Raw genomic sequence first — 23,877 nt, forward strand, 5'->3', positions numbered from 1 at the left:
TTCGATTGCGCCACGGATCGAGTCTGGCGAGTTGGGATTGAGTCTTGGTGGGACAAACTTGGTTGAGGATGGTGAGTTTTCAGCAAGTTCCGATGAGGAAGAGAAGGCGTTGGTTGTGGCGAAGGAATGGAAGCCACCAGAGCTGAAGCCCAAGAAAAGGCGATGCCGATGTTAACTATTTAACTAGAAGAGAATGTTCTTTTGGAATAATTGTGTGTTATATTCATCTCTCAAGGTGGGATTTATAAGATGTTACAATCCTATCAATAAGGAAAGAAATAATTTACATAAAAAAACATATTAAACTAAGAATCCCAAGATTACAGGAATATACACAAAAAGTCAACACTCCCCCTCAAGTTGGTGCATATATGTTACACATGCCCAACTTGTGTAAGAAACTTGAAAACTTATGACTTGAAACAACCTTTGTGAGGATATTTGCCAACTGATCTTCCGTTCTTATTGTCGGTACCTCAATTATCTTCCCTTCCAATTTTTCTTTGATGAAGAACTGGTCAACTTCAACATGCTTTGTTCTATCGTGTTGTACTGGATTATGTGCAATGTCACGGGCAGCTTTATTATCACAAAACAATTTTATAGGCTAATCATGTTTTATACCCAGATCCCTTAGCAGAAGCTTAAGCCATAAAATTTCACAAATCCATAAGGCCATACCTCTGTATTCAACTTCTGCAGTAGATCGGGCAACCACATTTTGTTTCTTACTTCTCCATGTAACCAAGTTACCCCCAACGAATGTCAAGTAACCTGATGTCGAGCGCATGTCATCCACTGATCCTGCCCAATCTGTATCAGTATAACCTTCAACTCTAAGATGATTATTCTTTTTAAACAAAATTCCTTTGCCTGAGCTTCCCTTCAAATATCTCAAAATCCACATCACTGCATTCATATGGTGTTCTCCAGGATAATGCATGTATTGACTCACTACACTCAAGGCATATGCAAGGTCTGGTCTTGTGTGTGCCAAGTACATTAAACGGCCTACTAACTTTTGGTATCTCCCTTTGTCAATTGGTACTTGATTCGGATCAACACTAAGCTTCAATCATTCCTCTATTGGAGTAGCTACTGACTGACAAGCTGACATGCCGGTTTCGTATAGCAAATCAATAATATACTTCCTCTAAGATAAGTAAATTCCATAATTGCTTCTCGACACCTCAATCCCTAGAAAATGTTTTAGGGATCTAAGATCTTTCATCTCAAATTCTGTAGACAAGTATCATTGCAAGGCCGCACGTTCTTCCGGATCATTCCATGTTACAACCATATCATCTACATACACAATGAGTACAATAAGCTTCCCATTTCATCTTTTCAAAAACAGAGTATGATCGGAATTACTTTGTATGTAACCAAATGCTCTTATAGATTTTGTGAACTTCCAAACCATGCTTGAGGGGACTGCTTCAAACCATACAAGGATTTCTTCAACTTGCATACCTTTTTTTGTATTTATCCGGAGCACTACATCTTGGTAGAAGATCCATATAAATTTCTTCTGTCAAATCTCCATGCAAGAAGGCATTCTTCACATCAAACTGTTGTAAGGGCCAATTAAGATTCGCAGCCAAGGACAACAAAACATGAACTGTGTTGATCTTGGCCACATGGGCAAATGTATATGTATAATCGATTCCATATTTTTTTAGTGTACCATTTTGCTACCAGTCTTGCCTTGAAACGATCCATTATCCCATCAACTTTGTACTTGACAATATAGACCCATTTGCATCCCACAGGTTTCTTGCCAGCTAGCAAGTCCATGATCTCCCTATTAGCATTCTTCTTCAACGACTTCAATTCTTCATTCATTGATGCTTGCCAACATGGATCAGCTAAATCCTCATGCACACTGTTAGGAATAGATACAGTAAATAATTGAAACATAAATGACTTATTTAATTCTGATAGGTGGCTGGTAAACACATAATTACCTAACTGGTAAAACACATTAGATTCTTGGTTGGGTCTATTCACCGGGTACCTAGTTTTGCATTTAGGGTCAGCTTCGTAAGTAAGTTTAGGAATACCTCGGTTGACACGGTTAAGGAGATGATGTGGTGGTGGTGCATCCGGGATTGAAGACGATTGATTATGGTTATTAGGGCTCAAGGGTGGTGAGACCGACTGTGAGGTAGCTGGCGATAATGAGTTGTCCAATGGTGATGAGGCTGGCAGTATGTTGTCCAATGGTGATAAAGGCAATGAATTTTTTGATGGTGTCTGTTCATCAACATTGTTTTCATGTGAATGATCACTATTTAACTCCAAGGCATTACCACTTAATTCCAAGTCATTCACATCATTATTTTCTTATGAATCATCACCACTTGTCTCTAATACATCACCACTTAAGTCCAAATGATTCACATCATTATGTTTTTGTGAATCATCACCACTTGTTTCCAATACATCACCACTTAAACCCAAATGATTCACATCAAGAATAGTATAATCAAGAGTTTGAACTTTTGTCTGATTTTCCCCCTGAAGTGCAGACTCAAAATGGGCAAAGTACATATCGTTTTCATGAAATGTAACATCCACAGTGACAAACATCTTTTTTGTTGGAGGATGATAGCAGTGATATCCTTTTTTATTAGAGGTATACCTCTACAAACACGTATTGTAAGGCTCAAGGTTCAAGCTTACTCCTCTGTTGTTTATGGAAATAAACGAAAGCCACACATCCAAACACGTGAGGTGAAAGATTTGGAACTGCATGAGCATCAACATGGGAGGAAAGAGCCTGAAGAGGTGTCTGAAAATCAACTGATCGGGATGGAAATCGATTAATGAGATATGCAGCTGAGGTGAGAGTTTCTCCCCAATAGGATAACGGGAAACGCCCTTCGAGTAAGAAAGCACAGACAACCTCCAGAAGATTACGGTTCTTGCACTCTGCAACCTCATTTTTGTTGTGGAGTGTATGGACGTGTAGTTTGATAAACAATACCATGATGATCCAGAAAGGCACGAAGTTCAGAGTTCACATACTTGCCACCATTATCACTCTTGAGAACCTGTATTTGTGACTTATACTGTACTTGCACCATTTTGTGAAATTGCTGGAACAAGGAAGTAACTTCACTTTTTGACTTCATCAAACAAACCCAAGTCATACGTGTGCAATCATAAAAAAAAGTAACGAACCAATAAGCATCACCAAATGTAGCAGTTTTAGATGGTCCCCAAACATCAGAATGGATTATCATAAATGGAACAGAAATTTTTGTCAAACTGGACGGAAACGAAGTACGATGACTTTTAGCTAGTTCACAAACACCACATTTAAAGCTAGAAACGTCATTCTTAACAAATAGGCTAGGAAACAACCTCTGTAAATAACTGAAAGAAGCATGTCCAAGTCGACGATGCCATAACCAAACCTCCGAAGCTTTATTCTGCTCCCCCTGAGATCCTTTCACAGTAAGAGCTTGAGTCAACATTTGGGTACTGTTCGATGTCAGCTCCAAGTAGTAAAGCATCCATTTTTTTATACCATAACCAATCGTCTTGCGAGTCTGAATATCCTCAAAAACACAAAAAGAATGCCAAAAAATAATAAGACAATGTAGGGCGACGATTATTTGAGCAACAGATAATAAATTATAATCAAGAGAAGGAACAACAAGCACAATATCAGGATTAAGGGTATATGAAAGGAGACAGTGCCTTCCCCAATAATGGGGGCATGATTACCATTGGCAACACTTACAACAGTTTTGGTGGATGATTTTAGGGTTTGTACCTGTCTAGAATCACAAGTCATATCTTCAGTAGCACCGAAATCAATTATCCATGTATTATTCGTAACAGATGCAGAAACTTTTAAAGCTTTACCATCGTTGTTTGTATGTTCAGAAGCTACCTTAGCTTTGGCAATCAATGCACACGACTCAATACAGCAGGGATGACGAGTCCAGCGTGTCATTGCTCTGCATGAGTTGAGTGCAACGTCTGACGTGATTAATAGGGCCAAGATTCCAAACCATAGAGGTCAACAATGTGAGACCCTGGAAAACAAGCAGTAGCACAAAAAACAATCTATTTTTTTTTCCTTTTTTTATTTTATTTTTTATTTTTTTCCTTTTTCCTTTCCTTACGCTTGGGGACTTCCTTCGAAGCACGACAAAGCAAGAAAATTGCAGATCACAAAAAAAAATAGTTTTGCAGAACACAGGTTGGGCTGCAGATTGGTAAGATGGTTAGTAGCCGTTTCGCGGGTCTCGTCTCTAGTGTAGACGGAATTGCAGACACAGGTGGTGGTTCTCAATCGAGATTTGCAGCTGTAATTTCTGGGTTTTGGACCTCGGTTTATGGCCATGTGATTCAACATTGGGTAGTGGTAGGTGGCTGCAACGATCAACTCAGTGAACTCAGGTCAGCAACGACGGCGTCACTCGTTGGTCGAACGGTGTGCTGGTGGTTCTCGGTTCTGCGCATGGCGCGCGACTTTTATATTTTTTTCTAACCTAGGCTCTGGTGCCAAGAAGAGAATGTTCTTTTGGAATAATTGTGCGTTCTATTCATCTCTCAAGGAAGGGTATATAAGATGTTACAATCCTATCAATAAGGAAAGAAATAATTTACATAAAAAACATATTAAACTAAAAATCCCAAGATTACAGGAATATACACAAAAAGTCAACATAACCAACCAACCAAATTGGGGGTTGATCATGTGGTGGACTCTAGTAACGAAAATCTATCCAAAGTGTGAAGGATTTCTGAAATCCCGAAAGCTTTAAAAAGCAACGAAGGTTTTGAATTGGGGAGGGGAAGAAGAAGATGTCTATTCTTTTTTTATTTTATATATATATATATATATTTTTTTAAGTTTTCGATTATACAAAAATTAAAATAGTTTTTTTAATATTTAAATATTTTTAATTTCAAGTGATAATATTTAATTACATTTGTGGGGTCCAGTTATATGCCACATTACCACATAACAGATTTTTTGACGGAATTGTGACGAAATGACCATATTGATTTGGAACACCTATTTTCAGGAACTATATTGATTGATTTTCAATTTCAATGATCATCTTGATGTGATTGGTCAAGGAATCATTTGTGATAAAAACTCAAAAAAATATACAACATTTATACAACTATGGAATTTCTAGAACACGAATCATGCCCGGTTGGCCTCGCCGGCAGCTCCCCAAAGTGAACAAACACATTCCCAACGAGTGAGCAACACGACTTTATCTCTCGGTTGGTATGGCCTAGAATAAGTAGCTATATCAGATTTTATAGTGGAATTTCACCAATAAAATTCAACCCATCAGCAAGCAATTTGCTTGGGAATCAGAACTTCTTTTCAGTATCAAATGCCCAAAGCCAAAGGAGAGAGATAGAGAGAGATTTATGAATCGAAAATAGATGTGGTGGTGGAATTGGAGATGCATGCAATAACTTATGAATATCATGCACGTTTGTCTTTCAACTTACAAATATAGAATAATAACACTAAATTGTAATGTTAGATACACCGTATTAAGATAAAAATACATATGTTAATGAGTAATGACCCATAAAAATGAACTAAAAAGAGCATCTTTAAATGAGATGTCAAAAAATCCATATCAGCAATTGTTTTCCAAACGAAATGCCAATTCCTATGTGGCATGACAGGGAAAGAAAGCATAGGAAATTGTTGTCAAATTTGGCAACAGCTTCAAATATATTTAGTAATTAATAAATACTTTTCATAATATATATATTTATCTTTTGTTTTAAAATACTAATTACAACTATAAAAAGTAAATAATGTAATAAATAATAGTTTAAAAATTTGACATATTTGTTGGAGAACAAAATTTATAAAAAGATCCATATGCCACATAAGCCTTCAAATCAAAATTTTCTTTGAAGATGGTCTAATTAATCTCCTTTTATGCTAGTAACTAAAAGAGTTCAAACCCTTGGAAACTTTGATTCATCGCAAATTTGTGAATCGGGTCAGAAAAACTAGGCCAAATATCTTAAGCATCATAGTCTTTGCGGGCCAAATATTTAAGAATCATAGTCTTTGTGGTCACACCGTGCTCTTACTTTGACGTTTCTGATGAAAAAGTTATTAATTAAAGTTTCGTGGTGAACTACATTAGCAATTTAGTCCAAATTCAAACTTCCGTTATTATTCCCATTAAAGAAAAAAAACATGTGAGCCTCAGGTAGGGAGGTTAAAGTCGTCTTTTCAAACTAAATTAAGAAACCTGAAAGTATCTGTCCTAAGATTTGGTATGACTTAGAGTTCGACTGCAATTGGATTAGAGGAAAGATAGGCTTGAGATTTGAAGGAAGTCAAATGGTGAATGCAAACTGTGGGAAGGTGATTGTAACAAAATGAAGCTTTGACCCACTTCCAAATGATAATGTTATCATAGTTTAGAAAACCAGAAGCAGAATAAAAACGTGTTGAGATTAGTCAACATCTTGTTTGTGATCAAGCGGCCAAGCTTGACATTTCTTCAAGAGAAGAGAGGGCGTTTAGGGAATAACATCAGCCCCAACAGATTTAACAGAAGATTAAAACTTTGTTCGATCTGCGGTTTCTAGGAACTTTAGGAGCAGACTTGTTTTAGATGACGATTTTTATTAACAGCCTTTTCATCACAAATGTCACAATAAAAGTGGAATGTCACCACAAACATTACAAAAAAAAATTCGGCCCAAAAACTACGACGTTAACACCAAATGTAAATATATAACAATAAGGATAATTAATAATGTCATAGTAATTGAATCATTTACTCCTTCTCACCATTTTGACCTAATTCATTGTCTTCAAGCCCCTCATATTTTAGTAATGAATAATATTAGGAAGACTAAAATTTTAAATTAAATTTATAAACCAACTGATGTGTCACAATATAAAATAAGCACGTTAATCAACACTTGAGTGATATCCAATCATCAACAATCACCTCATTTAGTTTTACAAAATTTAGTTTAAAAATTTTGATTTTCCTAGTATTACCCTTTAGTAATTTTACCCAGTCTCTATTTTTCTAAAGTATCGTCTAATATTTTCTGTATGTACCTCTGTTTGTTTGTTTGTTTTTTTTTTGTTTGAGATAACCGTATATACCTCTGTTACACATTAATGATAGATTAATTATTCTCCCTATGCATCTCCATCATGAAGCAGCAATATACTTTTGGCATATAGGTCAAACTCAAATTAGAATAATTTAGGAGCGACCGTATAAAATTATAAACGCAGAAATGATCTGAGTGGAGATGTTGACTAACATGATTGGTCCATGATTGGGATATAAAAACACTATTTAGTTACGAAAATGACCAAACGAACAATTAGGAAGAGATCAAGTCATGCTTTGAACGATTTAGAGGCTTCGAGTATTTGTTCACGACGTAGTATTTTTTTTTTAATAAACGATATTATCTACATTAACGGAATGGACGAGTAGGTTAAGTCTTACAATAAGTTAGTAATAATATGGTTCAAATTCGCTTTTGGCGAAAATTGAACCTAAAAAGTCTCGCTTACAAGTAAAGAGAAATATTACTACACAGTAGTACTAAGTGGCACACCATAAGTTTTAAACATCAACATATGCACTGGTTTTTAAGGATTGAATACAACGAGAGGTTGCTCGGTCGATCTTCTTCTTCTTGCATGTGCGTCAATAAAATGTAATACATATATTAAAACATGATTTTCACGTTCACCGGTTCAAGATTAGCATAGAGAGTTGTATCTCTTTCTTTGACACGAATTAATATGAGAAAATGAATAGTCAGACATAGAATATTATATGCAGCGGTAAATAATTTTAATAACTTGAATTATTGACTTTTTACTTAACACGAATCTAGGAACTTCGAAATAAAATAGTAAGGGTAATAAACTATATCAATTAGTCTCCCCAAGGTGATCCTCATTTCTGATTTTCAGGTATTAATTAAATCACAGAATTTCACATATTTTTCAGTTTTTATATGGTTAATAAACACAGAGAAAATTAGAAACTGAAATGATATCAAAATCCAAATTTTAATAGCACATGGAACTCAAAAATCACAACAAAAAAAACCATTTTTAATTGGGTACGTGAGTAAGCATGACATGTTTAAGAACAATTCAGAAAATAAATAATAACAAAATTTGGAGAAAGAAAAAACAAGGTTCGCGTTGAGAATGTGGGATTGATATTTAATCTCTCCACCAACTTAGAGAGAGAGAGATAGAGAGAGAGAGAGAGAGAGAGTTCAACATGATTCATGCAAGTAATGAAATATGAGCGATTCACCCAATTAATAATTATGCATGACTTTGTATTCAATTAGAAATTTAAGAGATTTTAATATAATTATAAACTCACATGGAGTGTATGGATTTTAAATGATTCACACAAACTCACGCGGATTGTAAAAGAATTTGATAGAATAACGCGAATTGTAAAAGAATTTGATAAATATTATGTTACGAAGTTTAATGATTTTGGTGGAGTCTTATGGATTTTTTAATTGATTCATTTTAAACTCATCAACTCCACACACATAGCCAACTCAATAAATCATATGACTATATTTGGCTGCAGTGGTTTAACCAAGTCTCAATTCTGAATAAGAGTATTATTCAACAATTATAATAAAGAACATATTGGTTACGAACAATCCTTGCTGCCTGTTTTTCTTCGTCATTCCTTTCCAGCAATTAAGTGTTTTTTTTTTCCCCATCTCTAATGTTATTCCATAAAATGTAAAGAATATCTTCTAAAGAGGAGAAAATATAGTATATAGACCTCTGTGTGTAGAAAATGAGACTGCTCGTATTTATAGAGGAATCACGCTGAAATCTTGAGGGGATGCACGATTTGTGAGGGCTTTTGATATTTATACCTCACACCTTAGAGTCCATCAAATCCTCTAATTCATTGAATTATACAAATGCATTGGCTTTTTCAATACCTCCAGAGATTTTAAAGACACTTTCAAAGTCTATATTGAATACCACCATACTTGAATTGAATCCTTAAGATTCTGAATTGAATACCACTTGCGTTTAAAAGACTCATTTAAAATCAGGGAAATTTAACGAAAAGTTCATGGTACTGTTCACTTTAACGAAAAACTACATTTTTACACTAAAAAGTCAATCTTGGTACTATTCACTTTACCATTTATTTTGTCTTTATCGTTAAAACTTAAAGTTTTCAAACTCTTTACATTAGTTTTCCTTATATAATATGATCAACATCTTCATTAATTGAAATTTTTTGGTTATGGTGTCATTTGATAACAATTTCGTTTTTAGTTTTTAGTTTTTTATTTTCATTTTGTTGTTAAATTGAAATTTAAAACTTGTTTGGTAACTAATTACAATTTTCTTATTTCCAAACTTTTTTTTTCGAAGCTTAAAACCTCAAAGTAGTTACCATGAAAACTAAAATCTAATATTTGGCTTCCATTAGTTTTTAAAATCATTCATATTAGTTTGGATGAATGTGGTGTTCCCAAACACATAAGTTTGAATCCTTCTTCAAAAACAATTTAGATTAGTTGAAAATCAATCGTAATTATAACAAGTTTAAAATTAAATATCGTTTATGAAAAACGTAGTACAAAGCAATATTTATTCTAGGGAAAAAAATTAGTGGAGTTTAAAGCGTTTATCCTCGCATCTTTAGTCAGAAGTTCAGTTTAGAGCGTAATATTAACTTTATACAATAAAGAAAAAACAATTCGAGGTTCCCAACAATAAAGAAAAAACAATTTGAGGTTCCCAAAAAAACAAAAAAAAACAAAAAAAAACCAAAGGGCTATAGTAGTTAAGCCCACCTATAGTTTAGGAGCTGGCCCATCTTACTTGAGTTATGGACCCCAAACAAAGACACAACCCCATGAACCAGCCCAAGTCGAACCTTAAATAGTGCACCATTTTATGGATTCTACAGTAGTTGACCCTATACAACCTTAGGAAGCTACTTTGGCGTCTAGGACCACTAACTTCATGTGTTTTAAACTTTTTTCACATGATATTATTTGTGTGTGACGCCAAAGTGGCATCCTGAGAGTATATGTAAGTCTCCCTTCTATTGGTTAAATCTCTTCTCGTTTTTCTTTTCGGAGGCGATTCATGAAACACTAAAATTTCTCAAACCAAAGTGTCAGATCACAAAACGTTTACTTCAATCCTCCAGTATCCCCACCATGCATTTTTTCTACTAAAAACACATTTGATGGACCAAAAGACTTTCCTGTCTAAGTTAACACCAACGAACATTGCACGATCAGGTCGAAGAAGCAGCCGCAGACATGAAATACCTCCTACCGATGGTCATCGTGGCTATTTCCCGCCAATCTTGCCCCTCCTTGTAGTACTCAACCTACCATTTTATAGAACTGTTAAAATTACCCACAAAAGTCTTGCTCATACTGATGGAAACTGGAAAGCATGATAAAATGAAACTCACTGTCTCTGCTATGGTTTCATCGTCTTTCATCCCTCCGATTACATATATGGTATCTTCGACAACAGCAGCGGCTGAATATCCCCTGGGGAAATACATTGTTCAGCCCGCATCCATGACCCGAGCTGTGGATCAAAACTTTCCACACTACGGACCAGTGAATCTCCATCAAAGCCTCCCAGAACATATCTACAAAAGTGAATGTCCATAATTGTGAAGGTGAAAAAACGAAGTTAAAACACCAAAATTGAACAAAATAAAAGGGAAACTTGCTGTTGACGACTCGATGTATATGAAGTGAAGAAATGGATGTCAACTTCAAATTTTTGTCGAAGTTAAAGGTAGAACAAGAAGGAAACATATCCATTTCAATCCCCAAAAAATTGGTAAGATTGGGAGGGATAAGTTTCCCCTGGAACTAATCCCACTCCATCCTTTAACATACATTTAATCTAGTGAGTTATCTAATTGATATGGAACCAAGAAACCAGAAATTAGGGTTTAGAACTAGAATTCAGAAAAGAGAGAGGCCAAAGAGAAACTTAGAAGACATTAATATGCATCACTAATCCAACTCAATCTTGACACCAAGTGATGCCCTAAGTGGTTTAGGCAACCGGATAGTGGAGCAATCATGAACTATCTTGTGCAGAGATGCTCATCAAAAGAAGTGATTTATGTCTAACTTATGACAAGTTCTCATTCGAAAACGAATGTCTTGTCAGATCAAGCTAATCCGAAAAAATTCAATACCTGTCTGAGTTTACGACAAGTTCTCATGTCAAATTATGTGCATGAGTTATGCATTTAGCGGAATATCCATGTCTAAGTCATTATGGGAGCGCGTCTGAGATGCTGATTGAAAAAAGTCAAAGAAATGTACTTACATTTTTTCACTCAGAACAACCGACGAATGGCAGCTCTTTTTCGAATGCATAGAGGCAATTTTGGTCCAACTGCGTTCTCTGGGGTCGAATCTATCAACAGTGCTGAGATATGAATATTTCAAGTCAACCGTCGATATGGGAAAACTAAACAATAGAAAGGAGGTTCAATATCTTACTTCAAATAACTATTCCCATCATATCCACCGGTGGCATAAAGCACACCTTTGAGTTCTACCGCAGCAAGAGCCATACGCTGGAACAACAAAAGACGTGCAAATCAAGTGCCACGAGGTAAACTTTTTGTACAAGAAAAACACATCATAAGAAAAGGGACCAAATATATATTACTTTTTGTAACATTGACTGTGTATGGATCCATCGTCCCACTTCTAAATCAAGCATCTCAACATCTGAAAAGCAATCAACTCTGTTCCCACCATCCATTGCAAAAATTTCGTTGTTTGTGGTAGCTGCAACTAAGCTACCTTTTTTTCTCTCTCAGAGAAGGGCACTGCTTCCACTCATCAGTAACAGGGCAGTACGATTCAACTTCATAGAACGACCATAAATAGATGTCAAGAAAGTATTCGTTCCAGTAAGAAATAAATTTCAAATGACCAAGATCTAATACCTGTATCATAGCACACTTGACCATTGCTACCACCAATTACATAAAGATTGCCATACAATTGAGCAGCAGAAGCATATGAACGAACTGCACTCATTGGGCTCAGAGGTTTCGTCATATCTTCAGAAGGATAATAAGCATCAAATGCCGATAAACATGATTCGCCATCATATCCACCAACTAGATATATTGACTCATCGGGATCATAATGCAGCACATTCCATGATTCAGTATCCTTCTCATCAGTGTGTGCCTTGGAAGGTGTAGACCTAGATTCCAACTGTAGACAAAATTTTAAGCATCGAATTTCCGCCTCTGCCTGCTCCTGAAATGCCAGGGAAGAACTTCAAATTAAGAAGAAAATAAGATAAATGAAGCTGATTATGAACCATTAGCTATAGAGAGTTCATGGGTTCTGACTGACACAGATCATAAGAAAGGCAATGAATGATTATCTTAATTGTCTAAAAAGAACAAAACAACAGGAAAGCCCAAACAAACAAGAAGATATATGTAAAAAACATAACAGCAAAGGTTCTCTACCAAAATTTCTAACAATTTTCCAAAAACATAAGGCAGGAACTTAAAACCGAACTCCTGACAAAACTATGCTTCCTTCTACAAATAAAAGTAAAAAAAAATATCCCTTCGTCTTTCAAACACCGCTTTCATCAGGTCTGGACGTGGAAATCCTATATTCATGAATTAGAACTGAAGGTGTGTATGTGGTCAACCGAAGCAAAAAGTCCGAAGGAAAAAAAGGTTTGACAAATCAAAATGCCTTGAACCTATTCAGTGCCAATGATGAGACAATGCATCTGCAATGCATGCTACTGAATGTTGCTTGCATGGCTTAGCATTGTATTAAGTACCAGTTTATGCTCCAAATAATCAATCTTTTTAGATTGTTTGGTGAACTCTGTCTTAAAAGCCTTGACCTCCTCCACCTCTTGAATCTTAAAAGTCTTGAGCTCCTCCACCTCTTGAATCAACTGATACAAGTGTAATAACACATAAGGTCGGTTGTAATTAAACAGAAGCTTACAGAGATACCTAAGATTGGAATTTTTAATTTATGGACAACTAATTGTTCATTTACCTTCGCAGTGATTGCCTGATACTCAGTCAAGGATCGAGGACCCTCTCCACTCTTCTGCTCAGAAGAGGAGTGCGGACTTTCTCCCCTCTTCTCCTCCAAACCCCATGGCTCCCTTGGATTCTCAATGCCCTCCAAGGTCAATTCATTTATGACATGATGATCTTCAAAAACTCCTGACAACGACGTGTGTTCACCTTCTCTACTCTTGAGGTTAGGTTGAAGTGCTAACTCTTGCAGTTTCATGTATAAAAGTTCCTCCTCCGCTTGCTCAGCTTCCATGATATCTATTTGGGCATTGAATGGATCGTTTCTTTCAATGAACTCTGTGGAATCCTCTGAAGTAAGGGGTTGAAGAAATTCTAATGTGCGAGCTGAGGTAAGAGCTTGAAACATATGACTCCACTTTTTAATCCGTGGTAAAGAACCTACAGATGTACTTGAAGTGATTCCAGCAGTTGCCAACAAAGATATCACCTTACTTGTTTGAGCATGGTCAAGCTCAAACCAGAAATTACGCTGACTGTAGTAGTTGTCGACAAGTATCGCTTTAAACTGACTTTCAAGCACTGGTTGGCACTGCACCCGTACACGGATTTGAACCTTAATGTAGAAAACATAATATTAAAGTATTAAAAGACCGAAATCATGTTTGCTTAAAATGAAATTACAACTCAGGACAATTAGATCTATTATGCGAAAAATCAATTTAAATACCTGAGCAGGAAATTGTGTTCCTCTGAACCATCAGTGGTCCATCCATACGGATTAATATTCATTTGGCCACGGCTAGCAGCCTCAAAGATTCCATGAAGTTTCCTATCACTAGAGTTGAAGAGGAAAAAGCGGCAAACCAGGAGCGATATTGTTTACATATGAAAAGTGTGCACCCGGTAAGCCTGAAAGAATACAGAATACAACCCATAAAATACAACTCATGAGTTTATGGACCCAAAACTAAATCTAAAACAAGAAATTAGCAGTAGTACTGCACAAAAATAACAAACAAACAGATCATTATTTGCACAAAGTTTTGTGCACACAAAACTGGCTACAATTTTTTTTGGGGCTCATTAAAAAAGAATCTAAGGTGAAGAATCTAAGGTGAAGAGGGCCCGAAAACAAAATGCGAAGGCAGCAATGCACTTGCAACATAGATAAGGAGAATTTGGGGCACATAAAGCTCAATACCGATTATCAATTTATCACTACACAACTGGTATATATATTCAAAGCAAATACACTTACCAAATGTAAAAGTGAAATGGGAAATGAAAAAATTAGGAACAAAACACGCGATAAAATTCAGGACACTGACCAAAGAGTTGTTTCGATAAGCATTCTTCGATTGTGGTTTTGGTTCAACCAAATACGACTCCACCAAGGTGATTCTTGCTCAAATTTCTCATGGATGCAGAGTAGATCGCCAGATCTTGAGAAGGTGCAGTAAAGATTTTTGGTTGCCTTCCTGCCCCCATTTTCTGATGCAGACAACAACAACAACAACAACAAAGCCTTTTCCCACTAAGTGGGGTCGGCTATATGAATCCTAGAACGCCCTTGCGCTCGGTTTTGTGTCATGTCCTCCGTTAGATCCAAGTACTCTAAGTCTTTTCTTAGAGTCTCTTCCAAAGTTTTCCTAGGTCTTCCTCTACCCCTTCGGCCCTGAACCTCTGTCCCGTAGTCACATCTTCGAACCGGAGCGTCAGTAGGCCTTCTTTGCACATGTCCAAATCACCGGAACCGATTTTCTCTCATCTTTCCTTCAATTTGGGCTACTCCTACTTTACCTCGAATATCCTCATTCCCAATCTTATCCTTTCTCGTGTGCCCACACATCCCACGAAGCATCATAATCTCCACTACACCCATTTTGTGTACGTGTTGATGCTTCACCGCCCAACATTATGTGTCATACAACATCGCTGGCCTTATTGCCGTCCTATAAAATTTTCCCTTGAGCTTCAGTGGCTTACGACGGTCACACAACACGCCGGGTGCACTCTTACACTTCATCCATCCAGCTTGTATTCTATGGTTGAGATCTCCATCTAATTCTCCGTTCTCTTGCAAGATAGATCCTAGGTAGCGAAAACGGTCGCTTTTTGTGATCTTCGCTAGATTGCTCAGGTCATTAGTGTGGATAAGTATATAGATGGATAGAGATAGGAAAGCAAACACAAGATGTACGTGGTTCACCCAGATTGGCTACGTCCACGGAATAGAGGAGTTCTCATTAATTGTGAAGGGTTTACACAAGTACATAGGTTCAAACTCTCCTTTAGTGAGTACAAGTGAATGATTTAGTACAAATGACATTAGGAAATATTGTGGGAGAATGATCTCGTAATCACGAAACTTCTAAGTATCGGAGTGTGGTATCGTCTTGACTTGCCTTATCTGTCTCATAGGTAGATGTGGCATCTTCTCTGGAAGTACTCTTCCTCCATCCAGGGGTGGTATCTTTAACTGGTGAAGATGCACAAGGTAATGTATCAATTTCACTTGAAGCTTACTTGTAGTTTCAGGTTTGGTCAAGTGCGATACAAACCATGTAGTAGGAGTCCCCAAGTCGCCGAGCTAGGGGATATGCTGAAAGAGGTGACAGACAAGGTAAGCAATCAGAGCTCCGGCTGATTGTTCACATTCTCCCTATTTTGCAGGCAGCATGAAGGATAAAAAGAAGAAAAATGAGAAGAGATGATATGGGATACTTTTGTTTTTGAAGAAATAACTTTCCATAGGCTTATTCTTGAACTGAGCTGGAGGGTTTTCTGGTTTCCTCCAGAGAATAAGGCCGATTGAAGAATTTGAGGGTCAAAACAAGTCCCTCAAATCTAGAGTACGTTCGACCCTGCTGATATGGGATACTTTTGCTTTTGACAGAGTAGTGGATGTATCGGCATGTGTGTTGTTACGCTTGTCTCCACATGCTTCCTTGTATCCTTCTCACTTGCCCTACCTGTTCCTCAGGCAGATGCGGTATCTTCCCTTGAAGCATAAGATGTTGAAGATGAGTACTCGAGAGCAATGCCAGGTAAATAATCAGGTAAGGGGTTCCAGGCAGTCAGTTCCTGGCTGGAAGCTTGATTCCAAGTGCTGACTGATTGCTCTCTTTCTCCTTGTCTTACAGGTAAGAACAAGGCCAAAGGAAAAGACAGGGAAAAAGCATGATATGGGATACTCTTGCTTTTAACCCTGATGATATGAGATATTCTTGCTCTAGTATAGCTTGTTTGCAGAGGTATTATCGGGGGGAAATAAAGCTGAATATTTCGAAAGGCTTCGTTGGGAGTGCCCTCTCAGATATGAGGAAGGGTTGAGCATTTTTGCAGGTCAGCCTGTCCGTTGGGGATGGAGGTCGACATATATAGGAGTCTCCCTAACAACAAGTAGTAATGCTATTCCTTTACCCTGCTTGGTCATAGCACGGTAGTGGTAGTTGTCAGCTTCACATGTTTTAATCTGTCAGAGCACTTTGAAAAAGTGGTCTGTGGTATCTGGAAAGCTGATGTTGCATGTGAAGATTACAGACAAGCTTTATCTAAGGAGATCCAGCTCTTAAAGTTGGGAAATTGGTGCCTCTTCGGTTTTCGAACAAGCAATCCTATCGGGGATCTGGCTCTCGAGATTCGGAGAACGATGCCTCTTCGATTTTTGAGAAAGCAATCATGCTGGGGGTCTGGCTCTCGAGATTCGGAGAGCGGTGTCTCTTCGATTTTTGAGAAAGTAATCATGTTGGGAGTCTGGCTCTCGAGATTCGGAGGGCGGTGCCTCTTTGATTTTGGAGCAAGCAATCTTGTTGGGAGTGTTTTCTCGAATGTGAGTAAAGGTTGGGCATGTTTGCTAGTTTACCTTGCCACGAAGCACAGAGGTTGACACACAGGGACTTTCCAATTATCCAGCAATGGTACTGTTCCTTTACCCTCTCTTCGATTTTGAGAAAGTAGTCATGTTGGGAGTCTGGCTCTCGAGATTCGGAGGACGATGCCTCTTCGATTTTGGAGCAAGCAATCTTGTTGGGAGTGTTTTCTCGAATGTGAGTAAAGGTTGGGCATGTTGCTAGTCTACCTTGCCACGAAGCACAGAGGTTGACACACAAGGACTTTCCAATTATCCAGCAGTGGTACTGTTACTTTACCCTTGTGGGTAATAATATGGTAGCTAGACCTTCAAAATTTATGTGTCTAAACTTTGTTAGTGTTGTTTCTTTGCTATTATTTTACCCTTCTTGGTCAGAGCGATATAGTGGGAGCTGCAAGCTTTACGTGTCTCAACTTTGGCAGAGAACTTTGGCAAAGTTATCTGTGGTACCCATGAGTTACTGTTGCGTGTGAGAAGTGGGTGATTGAACAGTAAGATTCATGTGCTTTCTACTTCACCAGAAGTCTTCGACAGAATGCCCATAATTTCCGCAAAGCTGAGTGTGCGTGTGACAGGTGCTGACAATGCTGGAAAAGTAGGTGCCTCTTCGATTTCTGAGATCGGCCCTCGTGGTCTCTGAGCAGCCCAGCTTTTGAGAAAGCAAGCGCCTCTTCGATTTCTGAGATCGGCCTTCGTGGTTTTTGAGCAGCCCAGCTTTTGAGAAAGTAAACACCTCTTCGATTTCTGAGATCGACCCTCGTGGTCTCTGAGCAGCCTAGCTTTTGAGAAAGCAAACGCCTCTTCGATTTCTGAGCAGGCGCCTCTTCGATTTCTGAAGCTCCGTCGAGTGCAGATTTTTATAGGGGCTGGCATTGAGTTCCAAAGCACACTTGAATCTCCACCAGTAGAAGCTCCATTCTTGCACTTCTAAGATTTTGATTTGTCCGACCTCTTCTCTCTTCAACACCTTTGAAAATGTCTGGCCCCTCCGACCGTCGTTTTGACTTGAACCTTGTTGAAGAGGCAGCCCCGCCTTCTCCAGACAACATATGGCGCCCATCCTTCGTCTCCCCTACTGGTCCTCTTACCGTTGGGGATTCCGTGATGAAGAATGATATGACCGCTGTGGTGGTGGCCAGGAACCTTCTCACTCCCAAAGATAACAGACTACTTTCTAAACGGTCTGATGAGTTAGCTGTTAAGGATTCTCTGGCTCTCAGTGTTTAGTGTGCAGGTTCTGTGTCTAATATGGCCCAACGCCTATTTGCTCGAACCCGCCAAGTTGAATCATTGGCGGCTGAAGTGATGAGTCTCAAACAGGAGATTAGAGGGCTCAAGCATGAGAATAAACAGTTGCACCGGCTCGCACATGACTATGCTACAAACATGAAGAGGAAGCTTGACCAAATGAAGGAATCTGATGGTCAGGTTTTACTTGATCATCAGAGATTTGTGGGTTTGTTCCAAAGGCATTTATTGCCTTCGTCTTCTGGGGCTGTACCGCGTAATGAAGCTCCAAATGATCAACCTCTGATGCCTCATCCTTCTAGGGTTCTGTCCAGTACTGAGGCTCCGAATGATCCCTCTCCGGTGCCTTCTATTTCTGGGGCTCTACCGACTGCTGAGACTTCTCCTAAGCAACCTTTGTGAAGGCTCCCTCTTGTTTGTTTATTTTGACTCATGTATATGTACATATTTGTAACTTATCGGGGATATCAATAAATAAGCTTTCCTTCATTTCAACGTATTGTGTTAAATACACCAAAGCCTTCTTCGCTAAGTTCTTTGAATTTTCTTTTGTTGAAGCTTGTATGTTGAAGCTTTGTGAGTGGAGCATGTAGGTTGAGGTAGTGTTCCCTTAATTTCCCGAGTGAGGAAAACTTCTCGGTTAGAGACTTGGAAAATCCAAGTCACTGAGTGGGATCGACTATATGAATCTTAGAACGCCATTGTGCTCGGTCCTGTGTCATGTCCTTCGTTAGATCCAAGTACTCTAAGTCTTTTCTTAGAGTCTCTTCCAAAGTTTTCCTAGGTCTTCCTCTACCCCTTCGGCCCTGAACCTCTATCTCATAGTCGCATCTTCTAATCGGAGCGTCAGTAGGCCTTCTTTGCACATGTCCAAACCACCGTAACCGATTTTCTCTCATCTTTCCTTCAATTTCGGCTACTCCTACTTTACCCCGGATATCCTCATTCCTAATCTTATCATTTCTCGTGTGCCCACACATCCAACGAAGCATCCTCATCTCCGCTACACCCATTTTGTGTACGTGTTGATGCTTCACCGCCCAACATTCTATGTCATACAGCATCGCCGGCCTTATTGCCGTCCTATAAAATTTTCCCTTGAGCTTCAGTGGCATACGGCGGTCACACAACACGCCGGATGCGCTCTTCCACTTCATCCATCCAGCTTGTATTCTATGGTTGAGATCTCCATCTAATTCTCCGTTCTTTTGCAAGATAGATCATAGGTAACGAAAACAGTCGCTCTTTGGTATTTCTTGATCTCCGATCCTCACCCCTAACTCGTTTTGGCCTCCATTTGCACTGAACTTTCACTCCATATATTCTGTCTTTGATCGGCTTAGGCGAAGACCTTTAGATTCCAACACTTCTCTCCAAAGGTTAAGCTTTGCATTTACCCCTTCCTGAGTTTCATCTATCAACACTATATCGTCTGCGAAAAGCATACACCAAGGAATATCATCTTGAATATGTCCTGTTAACTCATCCATTACCAACGCAAAAAGGTAAGGACTTAAGGATGAGCCTTGATGTAATCCTACAGTTATGGGAAAGCTTTCGGTTTGTCCTTCATAAGTTCTTACGGCAGTCTTTGCTCCTTCATACATATCCTTTATAGTTTGGATATATGCTACTCGTACTCCTTTCTTCTCTAAAATCCTCCAAAGAATGTCTCTTGGGACCCTATCATACGCTTTTTCCAAATCTATAAAGACCATGTGTAAATCCTTTTCCCCATCTCTATATCTTTCCATCAATCTTCGTAAGAGATAGATTGCCTCCATGGTTGAGCGCCCTGGCATGAACTCGAATTGGTTGTCCGAAACCCGTGTCTCTTGCCTCAATCTATGCTCAATGACTCTCTCCCAGAGCTTCATTGTATGACTCATTAGCTTAATACCCCTATAGTTCATGCAATTTTGTACGTCGCCCTTATTCTTGTAGATAGGCACCAAAGTGCTCGTTCGCCACTCATTTGGCATCTTCTTCGTTTTCAAAATCCTATTGAAAATGTCAGTGAGCCATGTTATACCTGTCTCTCCCAAAACTTTCCACACTTCGATTGGTATATCGTCTGGGCCTACTGCTTTTCTATGCTTCATCTTCTTCAAAGCTACAACCACTTATTCCTTCCGGATTCGACGATAAAAAGAGTAGTTTCTACACTCTTCTGAGTTACTCAACTCCCCTAAAGAAGCACTCCTTTCATGTCCTTCATTGAAAAGATTATGAAAATAACCTCTCCATCTGTCTTTAACCGCGTTCTCTGTAGCAAGAACCTTTCCATCCTCATCCTTGATGCACCTCACTTGGTTTAGGTCCCTTGTCTTCTTTTCCCTTGCTTTAGCTAGTTTATAGATATCTAACTCTCCTTCTTTGGTATCTAGTCGTTTATACATATCGTCGTAAGCCGCTAACTTAGCTTCTCTCACAGCTTTCTTTGCCTCTTACTTCGCTTTTCTATACCTTTCACCATTTTCATCGGTCCTATCCTTGTATAAAGCTTTACAACATTCCTTCTTAGCCTTTACTTTTGTTTGTACCACCTCATTCCACCACCAAGATTCCTTTTGGTGTGGGGCAAAGCCCTTGGACTCTCCTAATACCTCTTTTGCTACTTTTCGGATACAACTAGCCATGGAATCCCACATTTGGCTAGCTTCCCCCTCTCTATCCCACACACACTGAGTGATTACTTTCTCTTTGAAAATGGCTTGTTTTTCTTCTTTTAGATTCCACCATCTAGTCCTTGGGCACTTCCAAGTCTTGTTCTTTTGTCTCACTCTTTTGATATGTACATCCATCACCAACAAGCGATGTTGATTAGCCACGCTCTCTCCTGGTATAACTTTGCAATCCTTACAAGTTATACGATCCCCTTTCCTCATTAGAAGAAAATCTATTTGTGTTTTTGACGACCCACTCTTGTAGGTGATCACATGTTCTTATCTCTTCTTAAAGAAGGTGTTGGCTAAGAAGAGATCATATGCCATTGCAAAATCCAAGATAGCTTCCCCATCCTCGTTTCTCTCCCCAAAACCATGGCCACCATGAAAACCTCCATAGTTGCCTGTCTCCATGCCCACGTGTCCATTTAAATCTCCTCCTATAAATAACTTCTCTGTCTGAGCAATTCCTTGCACCAAGTCTCCAAGGTCTTCCCAAAATTTCTCCTTCGAACTCGTATCCAACCCTACTTGAGGTGCGTACGCACTAATCACATTGATAAGTTCTTGTCCTATTACAATCTTGATTGCCATGATTCTATCTCCTACCCTCTTGACATCTACAACATCTTGTGTCAAGGTCTTGTCCACGATGATGCCAACACCGTTTCTCGTTCTATTTGTGCCCGAATACCAAAGTTTAAACCCTGAGTTTTCTAGATCCTTTGCCTTACGACCAACCCACTTAGTTTCTTGTAGGCACATAATATTTATCCTTCTCCTCACCATAACTTCCACTACTTCCATAGATTTTCCCGTTAAGGTTCCTATATTCCACGTTCCTAAACGCATTTTGCTCTCTTGAACTCTACCCTTCTGTCCTAGCTTCTTCACCCTCCCCCGTCTAATAGGATCAAAGTACTTCTTTTGTGTGTCCCGTGTAAAGTTGATAGGAGCATATGCTCCCAAACAACTTTGAGTGGAGTCGTTTGAAAAGAAGTTTCTATGGCCCCCTTGCTCATTTAACACTGCATCCGGGTGCCGATGGAGATACAGTGACCCTTGCTCACTTATCACTGTGCTCGGGCCACATAGCGCGCCACTTACGGGTGACGCCCTAGCTTTAGCGCGATTTCGTTCTGGATTCATTTTCATAAGGATTCGACGTGATCGCCATACGGATTCACATTCATACAATACAGGCTACTGGAAAATGAATGAAATGAGGATGGGAAGGGGGAAGGAATACCAATCAACCGATAAGGACCATCAAGTGCATCGGATTTCACCAACTTTTCAAATGAGTAAAGTTATGAAACAACTACATTATAAAACCACCACTCTGCCTTTCTGACTGATTAGTTTGAAACATTTGGCTGCATGCTTGACAGACCAATGCCGCGTGGAGAAAGAAGGCCGCGTTAGGTTGTATACTTCATGTCCACTACTTCTTCAACCTCTTTTTGTATATTATTCGAAAGGAAAAAAAAATTATAGTACTTACTAAATTATTATAAGCATAAACATATAAAGAACAAAATATGAAATGCAATTCATTCTTCATATTCTTTTTCCTTTTTTATGACAAGTTATTTACTGAAAGCACTCTAACGGGTCATGAAGAAAAATTGCATCATTATGTTTCCTTAAAAGAAAAAAATGGCCAAATATGAATTAAATGGAAGGCGCAAAATTCAAGGACAAACGATAGCAACGTATCATAAAACAGCCTTGGTGAGGAAAATAAATGCACAAAGAAAAAATAAAAACTGCATTCAACATTGTCTTATAAAGTTCATAAACCAGTTAGTACAACGCTCTGTAGAAGAGCCGAGTTTAAATTCCTATTTAATTTGAATGTACGAAGAACATGCTTCAGATACATGGCCGGCAAGAATCGTAGTCCTGCAAATTTGATCAACAATGTTTTGAGATTTCACTGACAATTTAATTTGTACTTTTGTGTACCCTTAAGATGAACATTTGGAAAATAAATTTTACAATATTACAAAGATAATGCTTACATTGGCATGGAGTTTCATCACCAAGTCTCACTACAGGACACTGTTATGCAGGTATTCATACAAATCTTAACAAATTTGAAAAGATAAACACCATCAAACGGAAAGTTAACGCAATGCGGGTAATCTGCGGAATCAAGCAACAAATAAACAATTAAAATTACAAATTGTAGAGAAAAAAATCCAGCAAAGAAAACCCGTTCATTCAATTTTTGTGCAATGAGCAAGCTCATAAAAGCACAAAATAGCTAAACTATATCGGAATTCACAGTTTTGGAACCAGAAACAAATAAAACCACCATTTTTCAAAACTTGAGTCGCCGATTAAAAGAAAAAACGAAAGATATAGGCACAAAAGCACTAATCTATTATTTAAAAAACCAAAAAGATTATATCTTGTTTAAAACAAAGATCATCGAAACAATGTATCACCCTAGAACCCTAAGAATTTCATGGAACTCTGCAACAAATAAAAAACAAAAAAACAAAAAAAAAAGGCAATAGCTTTTCGTCTTGATCAAACCAGATGATTCAAACCAGTACATTTAGCTATTTTCGTGTAGAAAATAAATACAGAGACAGAAAACAATCAGAGGGAGAGGAGAGAGAGTACCGTATAGTGAGTGTCTGACAAGGGTTGAAGGTGGACAAAGGGACCTTGCCGAGAAGGGGAACGCCAGAGTGCGAAAATAAACCAGCTTCATACGATCAACATTGTCAGTACCCTTTACGACAAATTCAGTGGGATTTGAATCTAACAATGTGTAACAATTTGGGACCAGTCCAGTTACTATAGACTACAGATGGTAACATTGTTGAAGAAGCACAAGGTTGTCAAATTTACCATCACAAATTCTAGACTTGCTAATAAACAACCAATGCGTGGTATCTGCAAATCCAGCCTAGCTAACTATCACTTCATAAGCACGCTCTTCTTTCTTCTTCAGCCTTCTTACAGTCTCAGCCTAGATGGAATAGAAATC

General features: G+C 38.4%; 1 protein-coding gene across 3 annotated transcripts; it reads right to left on the bottom strand.

Annotated features, from left to right (window-relative positions):
- Positions 1-9,823: 9,823 nt before the first annotated feature.
- On the bottom strand, positions 9,824-23,807 carry LOC126593077 (uncharacterized). Of its 3 annotated transcripts, XM_050258947.1 has the most exons (13): positions 23,508-23,807; positions 22,898-23,021; positions 22,123-22,332; positions 14,414-14,576; positions 13,813-13,994; positions 13,099-13,674; positions 12,872-12,991; positions 12,003-12,324; positions 11,720-11,920; positions 11,548-11,624; positions 11,372-11,473; positions 10,488-10,673; positions 9,824-10,400 (listed from the first exon to the last, which is right to left on the bottom strand). In XM_050258947.1, the coding sequence occupies exons 6-9, from the start codon at positions 13,489-13,491 to the stop codon at positions 11,853-11,855; spliced, it is 903 nt and encodes a 300-aa protein (XP_050114904.1). In that variant the 5' UTR covers positions 13,492-13,674; positions 13,813-13,994; positions 14,414-14,576; positions 22,123-22,332; positions 22,898-23,021; positions 23,508-23,807; the 3' UTR covers positions 9,824-10,400; positions 10,488-10,673; positions 11,372-11,473; positions 11,548-11,624; positions 11,720-11,852. The 3 variants fall into 3 exon arrangements, with proteins under 3 accessions (XP_050114904.1, XP_050114905.1, XP_050114903.1); XM_050258948.1 differs by lacking the exons at positions 13,813-13,994; positions 14,414-14,576; positions 22,123-22,332; positions 22,898-23,021; XM_050258946.1 differs by lacking the exons at positions 13,813-13,994; positions 14,414-14,576; positions 22,123-22,332; positions 22,898-23,021; positions 23,508-23,807 and having other exon boundaries at positions 11,372-11,461; positions 13,099-13,609.
- Between the last annotated feature and the right edge of the window lie 70 nt (positions 23,808-23,877).

This window comes from Malus sylvestris, chromosome 12 (assembly GCF_916048215.2).
Source record: "Malus sylvestris chromosome 12, drMalSylv7.2, whole genome shotgun sequence".
Taxonomy (NCBI): domain Eukaryota; kingdom Viridiplantae; phylum Streptophyta; class Magnoliopsida; order Rosales; family Rosaceae; genus Malus; species Malus sylvestris.